The 12,438-nt window shown below is 37.9% G+C and overlaps 1 protein-coding gene across 8 annotated transcripts in view; it reads left to right on the top strand.

Moving 5' to 3' along the window:
* The window catches only part of RAP1GDS1 (Rap1 GTPase-GDP dissociation stimulator 1), a 137,220-nt gene that overhangs the window by 95,743 nt on the left and 29,039 nt on the right, over positions 1-12,438 (top strand). For all 8 annotated transcript variants that reach the window (XM_080682862.1, XM_080682859.1, XM_080682866.1 and 5 more), the window contains one exon: positions 5,957-6,085. In XM_080682862.1, coding sequence (XP_080538988.1) covers positions 5,957-6,085 — 129 coding nt within the window. The remainder of the gene's footprint in view (positions 1-5,956; positions 6,086-12,438) is intronic.

Genomic DNA, 12,438 nt, shown 5'->3' with positions numbered 1-12,438 from the left:
GGCATTTAGCTTCATTTAGGTGTAAATTTATACTTTAGATAGCGCTTTTCTCTCAGCACTGCCATCTGAGAGCAGAGACTGGATTTATTTCTCTCAGTAAGAGATGCTTAAACAACAGCTGGCAGCAGTCCTCTTTAAAACAAACACAAATCCAATTGTAACCTTTAAAATGCCAATTTCTTTGTGAGATGGAAGTGCAGAGTTTTCTGTAATCAGAGTAGATATATTTGTAGAAATTTCCTTTGTAGCACTATACAATATAAGAAGAGTTGATCTGTAGTAAATAATATAACCTAATGAGTCTAGGGGGGAAAAAAAGATCTAGATTAAGACATAATCACTCTAGATGTCGTTGGATTGAGAACAGTAAATGGATATGTCTCTTAAGAATAATAATTACATTTTTTCTTCCTCTTGTGATTTTTGCTTTGGAATCTTTTCTTGTTACTGTTGTTTTACATTACACTTACTCATGTAATTTGGTCCTTTATCTCTAGAGCGCTTACAAGAGGGAAATTTTGCTCTGTGGAGACTCTTATTTTCAGAACCCAGGAAAAACTTCTCAATTCTTTTTTCCACATTTTTAAAAAGCAAAAAATGTGATGTGTAAATGTGTTGTTTTAAACCTCTGGTATTCTTAATACTAATGAATCTTGATTCTTTTTTTTTTTTTCCTTTGAAATTTCTGTCATTAAAGTGTATAACCTGGGACTTATATTACTGGGATAATCTTGGTGCAAAACCCATAATGCATCTTTTGTGTAAAGAGGGCTTTTAAAAGAATTGATTTTGAGGTTAATTTTAATCACATAAATATTTTTAGTTTTATATGCTCAACATAGTTTAGAATAACAGCTCTTTACATTCCTTATCAATCAACAAAAAGATACTCAGTAATAAGTAACTGAAAAGGAAGTTTTTAATTGGACCTGTACTTGTGTTTTTAGCTGTGAATCATCCTCTCAGTAGCTGTATTTAAGACAGTTTATTTTTTAGTGTTATAGAGGAGCTATAACTTGCTTAAACTCTTAAGTTTTACTTCACAGATACATAATTTCTAATTTATCTTTTCTTGGAAATAAAACTATGCCATTAGTTAAGAGCATTTTTACTCAGTCTTTATTATGCTGTAATGGTTTTTAGCCAATTTGTATTAGAACATCACATCAAGATTTATATTTGCTTGTTTTTATTGTTTCAACTGTATATAATTAATTTAACTGTAGATGGGTTTTTATGTAAACCTGTAAATAGGATACTCTTTATACTGTGAATAATATACATACCATATGTACATACTAATGTGGAAATTGTGTTTTGAATGGTGTGTCATTTTAAGTTTCATTATTCATTAAGTCATATTTACCAATAAAATTAATAGTTTTATAACATTGTAAGAGCCTTTTCTTAGGAATGAGATAAACATGTGCTATAATCTTCTTAAGAAACTTTTTCTATTTAGTAACTGATCAACATCAACTGAATTACTTGGCATACTTTTCTGGACCTGTAATCTGTCTATACCAATGTTTTTAAACATTAAACTTAAAACTCAGGGGGAAAAGGTTCTTCAACTTGAGATCTTCTCTCCAGATCTCCATTCTTTGGAGTTTCCATGAGTGTGACCTGAAGAACTTGGAACCATTGAAATTCAAATGTAGGTAGGTAAGTGTTCACACCAGCGCATGCATTGATTGCCTTATATCTCTTTGTATATGCATCTGTATTGCACCCTCTCAGTGCCTTTCTTCCTCTTCCTCCCCATAGATCATGTAGGGCCTGTGTCATCCTGATATTATGTAATTGTGTGATTCTGTATTTTGGTCAGTATTTGTCTGTGATGTGTGTCTGGAGCAATTTTAAAATGTCTTCAGATGTTTATGACATTGTGCTGTCTAAAGACTGTCACACATAACTGTGTGCTATGTATGGGCCTGGGTTTCATTTTTGTGAATTGTGTTTATTGAGCTCTGAATAAACATTCCACTGGAGTTGCTGATATTCATTAAGGGAGGCAGAAAGTCTCAGTTGTGCATTATTTCACTTACTCTCTCAAATGTATCTAGAGATGTGAAGTGTTTCTGGTACTAAGAATTTCTTCCACTTAGTCTTTGACTTAAAAGTTATCCTGCTACCATTCATGATAGCATAAATGTCAGCTACTATCCTTTGAAGTCCATTCACAACATCTCTGGGCAATTTAAAAAGTGATTAAACATAATCATTTGTTTCCAGTGAAAAGAATTAATACTAATTCTACATATACAGGACTCCTATTTAGCCTTCTCCCCCCAAATATTTATTGCTAGCATACTAAGTTGTAACTGAAATAGGCAAACAGATTCAGTCATGGAATATTCTCCTAGGCTTAAGTAGAGTTTCTACTCAAGTAAGCAAAATGAGATGTTTAGGTGCTTAATTAATGTAATTTTGCTAAAAAAATCCGACCACCAATATCTAGAATTTCTAATATGTTTTTTATTTTTTTTATTATCACATATGCCAAACACATTATTGAATTTCAGAATCTCTTTCATGGTTTTATTTGTTTGTTTGTTTGTTTGTTTTTGTTTTGGGTCTATCTTCTGTAAAAATTAGAAAATTCTTTGGCAGTGGTTCTTAAACATTTGGTGTCAGGACTCTTTTAGACACTTAAAAATTACTTGAAGACTTCAAAGAATTTTTGGTTATATATACACATATACACTGAGTGGCCAGATTATTATGATCTCTGAATGCATAATAATCTGGCCACTCAGTGTATATCCTATATAATAAAAAGCTAATATGCATATTGTCCCCTAGACCAGGAGTTCGACCAGCAGGCAGGCCGGCCAACCGCTTATGTCCCCTGGCCAGGCTGGCCGGACCCCACCCATGCTTGAATTCATGCACGGGGCCTCTAATACACACACACACACACACACACACACACACACACACACTGAGTGGCCAGATTATTATGCGTTCAGAGATAATAATAATTTGGCCACTCAGTGTATATGAGTAATATCTGTCAATATTTTACTGTATTAGAAATGAAAATAGAGAAATTTTTAAAATTATTTAGTATTTTTAAAATAATAAAACTCCTCTATACGTTAACATAAATAACACTTGTATGAAAAATAACTTCAAAATTTAAAAATGCTAAATAAGCATAGCATTTATTTTACTGTGTGATGGTGAAGAATATGACTACTAATACAATTGGGTGTCACTGACTGCGTTCATACTAAACACCCAGCAGTTTTACCTACCAATGTGTTTTCACCATCATTGCAAATGTCAATACAGTAAAAAGGCAAATAAAATATTGATAAATTTATTAAAGTAGTTTTGACTTTGTGATCCTTGAAGGGTTTTGGGGATTCTACTTTGAGAACCATGTTCTAGGTTGCCTGCTTATCATGAGAAAATTTATATCAACCTGTTAAGGTTTTTTTCTTCTTCTTCTGGGCCTTTATTATCCAAGTCTCCTTGCTTGCGGCTGATATGAACAGACTTTAGAGTTATTTGAGCATAAATTTTGTTTTAGTTAGCATCATAGAATTAGATATTAGAAGAAAGCAGCCAAGTGTTCTAAAATGAGTCTCTCCATTGGATAACTATACAGTTTTCTCTTCATACTTGTGTGTGGTTTATTGTATGTGAGTATACAATTAATTTGCTCCTGGGTAGTAGTAAAATACGTTTTCATGAAGCAACGTGATTTTCTTGAATTATGGCGATTCACACCATGTGCCATTGTGATAAGCTACATTTTTTTTCCTGATCTATCACAATTTCAAATATTACTGCTTCAATTTGTATGCCAAAGATTGTCTGAAACTCTGAAACATTTCTTAACTTTTTGTCCACTCTTTTCCCTGGAACCCAAATTCATAATATTGTAAAAGTGGTCCAAGAAAGTTGTAGAGATGCCAAGTTAGGAGACCATTAACATCATCTTCTAACTGGCATTCTCCTGTTGAGTTATCTCCTTTGAAAAATTTGTTATTCTTCTGATGTCCCTGGACTGTGGGATTTTTATAGTTTGTACCAACGTACGGAGGGGAGTGTGTGATGCTTACCTATATGCACATATATAGTGGAGTTTGACTCACACTCAATGCATGCGCTAGTGCTCACGCTTACATACCTGAAATTTGATGATTCAACAGCTCTGCGGTATTTGAAGAGGTAGTAAAAATTAATAAATAAGTAATTGAAAGTTTAAAATACTGCTAAAGAACAAGGATCTGCAGGTGACTCAATAATAAGGAACTCTATCTACTGGTAAGTAATCCACGTAATTTCTAACTTGGAAAGCTTCTCCGTGCGCCGGGCCTCTAGTATAGGTATAATACTGTATCCTATAATATAAGTAATTTGCCTGTAAGATGCATATTGTGAATCATTTATTAATTGCTGAATTGTATAGTTAGGAAAAATATTGAACACCAAAAGCCTAAAATCAAATCATTGAGTTGAATATATTATTTTATTTCTGTCTCTTTTTAAAACAGTCTTCAGACTTCTATTGCAAAATTTGAAATTGTTTTAGACTATTTGAACTCAAAATGTAAACTTCCTTTTTTTTCTCAGGCCTGTTTTTTATTCTTGTTTTGGTTATAGGCCCCTTTCTAGTATAGATAGTCTCCCACAACGGAACGAGATAATATTTGTAATTATCCACTCATCAGTTTTCAGGGCCATCGGCCTCTGTTGGCTATCTCTTCATACTTTCTAAAGGCAGGAAAAATTAACTATAAAGACCACCAGGTGAATAATCAGCTGGCATGTGATACAGCTCAACCCTGTCTTTATGTTCTTTTCTGGTAATCACTCAGCCACCTCCTTATCTATAGGTTAAGAATTATAAAGAGATTAGTAGGCAAACTTTGTCAAGGGAAGCATGCTGTGAGGAAAATTTGTATTGTGAAAAACAGATTTTTATCTTTAGATTACCAGTAGGTAACTTACTAGAATTTGAAGAAAATTATTAGCTTGAAAATGGCATATAATTTTTAAAGAAAAAAAAATTGGTAACATCCCTGTATCTTTGGATGAACCACTTATTAACAGTAACTTTATGTTTTGCATAGACATGTGAGTGTTTATGTCTTCTTATCTTATTCTAAGAGGCAGTACTTTGGGTTGGCATTTTGGTTTATTTACTTTCAACTTTGTTACAGGTATTCTATTGTTAATGAAGAAGCATTGTGGAAATCCAAGTCATATTAAGTACTTCAAATCCAGTTAGTTTCTTAGAATATAAAGACAAGCCGTGATGACAAAACCATACTGACCTCATTCTCATTCTCTTCACCTCTCAAGCCAAATTTTCCTTTCTTTGCTGATTGTTACTATTATTAAATAGCAATTTGAGAAGAAAAAATATTTTAAGTAACCCTTTCTTTCCTTGTTGAAACTACTTTTCATCCTAGCAGTCATTGAAGAATGTTCTGCTGCAATTAAAAATTTTTGTGAATTACATGTTTATACTTTTTATTCTTTATTAAGTGATTCTAATTGTCTTCTCTCTGGGTCTTTATTAAAACTTGCATTTTAAAATGCTTTTTATATACTCTGATTTCCTGTAATGCAGATGTTATGCAGTCTAACCTTTTTATTTAAAAACCAGTGGTAATATTTATTCACTTATACATCTTTAAAGCCTACTTTGCAAAGGTATAAGAGCCTCTTTTTTTAAAAAAAAAAAACAACACACACTAATTGTTGACATATTATTTCAATTATTTTTATTTCTAAATTTCTTTTCATTATTGGAAAGATTCAAGACTCAACTCTTCTGAACTAATGTCTTTAAATTTTCAATACAATTATATGAATGGACTTAATCTTGTTTTACTGTCATTGAAATAGTATTGAGTTTGCAATGAAGAGAATAAGGTGTTTTTCTTCTTACTAATGTCTATTTGGTACAAAATCAATTTTTTATTTGATTTTGCAGATTCCCTTCAGGCCCAGCTTATCAATATGGGTGTTATTCCTACCCTAGTGACATTACTGGGCATCCACTACCAAAATGCAGCTCTTACAGAAATGTGTCTCGTAGCATTTGGCAATTTAGCAGAACTTGGTAAGTCTTGGTCATGAACCACTAATGTAATTAACTTATTAATGTACTTAAATTTTTCTTTAGATATTAACAACATGGAAATCCATTTAGATTATATTAGTTTATTTCTTTGAAGCATTATAGATATTTGCTTCAATGTTAAAGAAATGTAGATCCAAGTATATCTTATAATTGTATTATTTAAAATTGAGAGCTTCCCTAATTGTTTCATATATTGAAGTTTAAGTGTTATATTTATATTATTTAATAGAGTTGAACATTTAAAATGATCTCCCTTGACTTTACTATTTTTACATAAGTGATCATCTTAAACTCAAGTAATTGTATTTCTAGGGCAAAAAGAAAGGACTTCATAATTTATTACATTTTCAGATGAAAAGGAATCTATCAGATTATGGGCTTTCCTCCTCTTTTTACAAGTCCCTAAAAATGATAGGACACTTTTTCATAAGAATATATTTGTAATGGAATAGAAAATTTATGAGAACTCCTTGAAAATCAGAAGATAGGCAAAAACAGACCAATGCTGAAAATAGTCCAGTTATAGCAGAGAAGAGGACTAATGACCCCAGCACCCTGATCCCTTTTCTTTGTTTTATTTTTCTCTATATCATGTGTAGTACTCTTTCCTCTCTCCTTCCTTCCCATGATAGGAAGTTATAACACCTAGTCTGAATTTACTGCACAACTATGTTCATAAATTATTTATTCTGGAGACAATGAAACCAAATGATGTTTTGTCATAGATAAATATAATAGCTACAACAAAAAATAAATCTATTCTATGATTTATCCCCATTTTGTAAATAAACTAGAGGCCCAGTGCATGAAATTCATGCATGGAGGAGAGTGGTGTCCCTCAGCCCAGCCTGCACCCTCTTGAAATCCCGGACCCCTTGGACATCCCCCTCGCAATCCAGGACTGCTGGCTCCTAACAGATCACCTGCCTGCCTGCCTGATCACCCCTAACTGCCTCTGCCTGCCTGCCTCATCACCCCTAACCACTTGCCTGCCTGCCTGATCACCCCTAACCACTCTGCCTTTCTGCCTGATCGCCCCTAACTGCTCACCTGCCTGTCTAATCACCCCTAACTGCTCACCTGCCTGCCTGATTGCCCCTAACTGCTCGCCTGCCTGCCTAATTGCTCCTAACTGCTCGCCTGCCTGCCTGATCACCTCTAACTGCCTCTGCCTCAGCCCCTGCTGCCACGGCTTCATCCGGAAGGATGTCCAGAATGACATCCAGAAGGTCGTTCGGCTGTTCGGTCTAATTAGCATATTACGCTTTTATTATTATAGATAAACAGAAGCACCAGAACTCTAAACTTGGATTTTCTAACTGAAAGTTTATGTCCTTACACACTACTTATTAAAACCTTGATTAAAAGTCATTCTTTTTCATTGGGTCATCTGCTGGTATTTGTGAATCTTTTTGCTCCCCTCTGTTTTTCTTCTTTCTCATACTGTCTCATTATTTCCATTATTAAGTAAGACTAAGAATGAATGAACATTTATTTTCTTTTCACAAGTTATTATTTTCCATTATTAAAATGGAATGTGAGAGTTTGTGTTCAGTATAGTTTTTAGAAATAAAACAAATTGTGTTATAATCCCTGATACTGTAAAATCTGGAATGGAAACAAACAACATTTAATATGAATTGCCTGTATTAAGATATCAGAAGTTGTTTGGGAGGTTATATAGCCCACCTAAATTTCCCTGGTCTATAGTAAAAAATGGATATGCACCAATTTAGTTTAGCCCAGTTTCATACTCTGTTCCCAGCTGTTGCTGCTCTTACCCCATGTGCCCCCTTTATTTTCTAAGATTTTTAGAGTTTATATCATGAGTCTTGTGCCCATGTAATAGCTAGGTTATATATCGCCACCAAAGTAGAGCAAGTATGCCCCAGAATACTTTTTCTCTTTTCAGTGAGCTTACTGGGGCCCATGAGTTAACAAATCACATAGTATTATTTTTATTGACATAACTAAGTATCAAGTTCATATCACATTCCTGGTAGTATGAGTGTGGGATACTATTATCCTATGTAACAATCCTATATAATAAAGAGGTAATATGCAAATTGACAATCATTCCAACACACAAGATGGCTGCCCCCATGTGGTCAAAGATGGCCACCCCCATGTGGACACAAGATGGCCACCACAAGATGGCCAGCAAGGGAGGGCAGTTGTGGGCTATCAGGCCAGCAGGGGAGGGCAGTTGGGAGGAACCAGGCCTGCAAGGGAGGGCATTGGGGGTGATCAGGCCTGCAGAGGAGGGCAGTTAGGGGTGACCGGGCTGGCAGAGGAGGGAAGTTGGGGGCAACCAGGCCTGCAGGGGAGGGCAGTTGGGGGGGACCAGGCCTGCAGGGGAGGGCAGTTGGGGGGGACCAGGCTGGCAAGGGGGGGCAGTTAGGGGCAATTGGGCCGGTAGGAGAGGGCAGTTAGGGGCGACCTGGCTGGCAAGGGAGGGAAGTTAGCGGCGACCAGGCTGGCAAGGGAGGGCAGTTAGGGGTGACTGGGCCAGTAGGGGAGGGCAGTTGGGAGCGACCAGGCCTGTAGGGGAGGACAGTTAGGGGCGACCAGGCCAGCAGGGGAACAGTTAGGCATCAATCAGGCTGACAGGGGAATGGTTAGGGGGTGATCAGGTTGGCAGGCAGAAGTGGTTAGGGGCAATCTGGTGAGCGATTGGGAGCCAGCAGTCCTGGTTTGTGAGAGGGATGTCCGACTGCCCGTTTAGGCCCGATCGCCCCTAACTGTTCTCCCCTGCTGGCCCGGTGGGGTTGGGCCTATACAGGCAGTTGGGCATCCCTCGAGGGGTCCCAAATTGGAAAGGGTGCAGGCTGGGCTGAGGGACACCCACCCCCGCCCCCATGCACAAATTTCGTGCACCGGGCCTCTAGTACTATCATAGAACTAAAGTACATAATTTTATAGATTGAGAGGGTCTGTCAGATGCCTTGCCTAATAGGTGAAAATAGGCCCAGACCATGGCATATCAATGAGAAATTTTAGGATAATGGGGGAAAAAACATTTTACAGGTATTGTATACAAAAGACTGTGAATCAGTACCCATCAATTGTCTCAAAACAATACTGGCAGCCAGAAGAAAACGGAGTTATAATAAAGACATTGTCAAACATGAACATCTCAGAAAATTTATATAATATATAATTCATAACTTTCCTCTGGAAACTGCTGTAAGATATATTCCACCATTCCAAGGTATTTAAGTTACAAAAGAAGACAACGTAGGAATCTGGATACAAGAGATCCAACAGAAAACAGAAATTCCTGGTAGTGTGGTGACATGAGAGCCCCAAATGGTCAGTGTTCAAAGAGCAACCAGTCCAGATTGGAACAAATCGGAAGGCTGCTGGCATCAGAGTTGGGGAAATTCGAATAGGACATGAAGTTGACCGAATGCTTAAAGTGAATGGGCTCAGTAAGAGATGATTAGACACTGATGGAGAGTTTGGAGTTAAATTGATGATAAGAACTTAGAAAAGTAAGCAAATGAGAAAACAATAATTGCAGGGGAAATGAAATAGTATATTATTAAAGCACTAGTAATTGATATAACCAATATATATATATATATATATATATATATATATATATATATATAAATAAAATAGAGAAATATGCAAATTAGGACACCATAACGGTCATGACCAGCTCAGGAGGAGGGGCCGGGCACGGCCCTGAGCCTGAGAGAACAACACACTGGGGCACCTGCTCTGAGCCTCTGCGGTGAGGCTGGGAGCAGACCCCCAGCAGACACACACACGCACAGCACCTGCTCCGAGCCTCCGCAGCACAGTCTGACGTGCCCTCATCCTTCTCCCTATCTCATATCCTGGAATTATTGTTCCTTATTTTGACAGTCACTTGAGTGAACCAAGTAGCACCATCACATCCCAGTTAAAAGATCATCAATTACAATGAAACTACACTTTCACTTCATCTCAGCCACTATTTCCAAGGCTGTACTCTGAGCCTTATCACTACCTGCAACTGCTAACATCAGAAATCGTAGCATGGCCCTGGCCAGCATTGCTCAATGGTTAGAGTGTCCACCTGCCCACTGAAGGATCTCAGGTTCAAGGGCACAAACCTGGGTTGCAGGTTCGATCCCAAGCCTTGTTCAGGGCAGGTGCAGAAGACAATTTATATGTGTCTCTCACATGGATGTCTCTCTCTCTCTCTCTCTCTCTCTCTCTCTCTCTCTCTCTCTCTCTCTCTCATCAATGGAAAAATAAATCATAGCATGTTGTCCCTGATATGATTTCTTCTTTTCTTTTTTTCTGGCCTATGAATGATCTCCTTCTGCTCCTGCCCATTCATATTATTCTTTGCATAGGCTGGGCTGTGGGTTCACCTGCATCAGTGGAGAAATAGAGCCCCCACTAGGTATTTCAAACAGATAGAATTTAATATTGGTAATTGGTTACCAAAGGGTTGGAAAGGAAAGGCTAGAAGAGAAAAAAAAGTGAAGTTAGAGATTAATAGCTACAGGAAGCCATTCTCACTCTCATGGATGAAGGAGCCAGACCATGCCCTGCTGAGGCTGCTGAGAACTTGCTGCTGCCATTGGAACGGTGCTGCCAAGACAGCAGCCTGCGGACTGCACTGCCTCTGCCCCTGCCCCTGCCCCCACCCCCGTCCCCGCCCCCACCTCTGCTGAGCCCAGTGAGGAGCAGAGAGTGGAGCTTCTCCACTGTGTCCATGCTCCGCAGTGAGAAGTTAGCTGCCAGGGGCATCTAGGAAACGCATTTTCCCCTGAACTACAGGAAAGCACAGAAGCGCATAGATGGAGCTCTGAGCCAACAGACAAAGCCTACCCTTTGCCTATTCAGCATTTATTCTCACCCTTTACCCTATATTAAACTTCCAGGAACAATAGCAGGGTCACACAAATACCCCTTAAATAAAGATGTTGTCATTTTCCCAAAAGAGAGGCACAAGGCCTCATCAGTCATTATTTCCATCTCTAGGTGATCTGCTCCCATTTGAATTTTCTTAGACTAAGGTAATCATCAGTAATATTTCTTATCTATAATAATAAAAGCGTAATTTGCTAATTAGACTGGATAGCTGAACAATCTTCCAGACATCATTCCGGATGTCCTTCTGGACGAAGCTGCTGCAGCAGGGGGAGAGGCAGAGGCAGTTAGGGTTGATCAGGCAGGCAGGCGAGTGGTTAGGGATGAACAGGCAGGCAGGCAGAGGGGTTAAGGGAGATGAGGCAGGCAGGCAAATGATTAGGGGTGATCAGGCAGGCATGCACAGTGGTTAGAGGCGATCAGGCAGGCAGGAAGAGGGGTTAGGGGTGATCAGGGAGGCAGGCCGAGTGGTTAGGGGAGATCAGGCAGACAGGCAGGCGAGCAGTTAGGAGCCAGCGATCCTGGATTGCAAGAGGGTGCAGGCCAGGCTGAGGGACCGCCCCCTCCACTGCACGAATTTCATGCATCTGGCTTCTAGTTACATTATAATTACATTGAGAATATGGAGGTATATGGTTTAGATGGGGGGTGGGGGACGGTTAAGAAAGCTGATGCTTTATCTTTCATAATAGAAACTCAATAAAAAATTCCAGGATGTTAGCTGTACCCCCCAAACAGAGAGCAACCAGTGTAGATTGAATTTTTTCAGAATTTTTTTGAGAGAAACTTATAAATTAATAGGATATCTGATACAGCAAAAGAAATTGAGAAGAGACTTGGAGAGAAATGGACCCAATTATGTATGAACCCAAAACTAGCCTGAAGTGAGTTTAGGAATTAATACATGTGAGTTAAGAAAGTAGAGAGAGTGTATGTAAACAATGCTATTAAGAAACTTGTTTGTGAAAGTGAACAGAGATGGATGATATTTGAAGAAAAGTGGAGTAGAGGGAAGGTGTTTATTTTTTATATTGCTTTTTTATGTGAGGCTCTAGAATGGAGGAGAGGTTGGATATGTGAAAGAGGCGAGAATGAATGGGACCCCACATACATGTGAAGAATTGATTGGCTTTTAACAGTAGGCATGTCAGGATCAGTGCAAACTCACACCACTTTAATGATATAAAGATAAGTCACCTTTAATTCAACCACATAAAGTTCAGTCTGTTCTGAGTAATTTTTTTGACAAAACCTTGAAACTGAATTAAAACTTAGTAATTTTATTGTTGCTATGTCATGCTAATGAACATTTTTTATAGTCTTGACCATAATTGGGTTAGAACATTTTCTTTAAAGCCTTAGACATTTTTTCTTTTCAGGGACATTAGAAAATGGATTTGATTATTCCTGTCTTTGAAGAATGTTTATCAGTAATGGTATACAGTGACCAAGTATTGGAA

This window comes from Plecotus auritus (assembly GCF_963455305.1).
Source record: "Plecotus auritus genome assembly, chromosome: 1".
Taxonomy (NCBI): domain Eukaryota; kingdom Metazoa; phylum Chordata; class Mammalia; order Chiroptera; family Vespertilionidae; genus Plecotus; species Plecotus auritus.
Note: the sequence above shows the minus strand (reverse complement) of the source record. Positions and strands in the feature narration are given on the sequence as shown.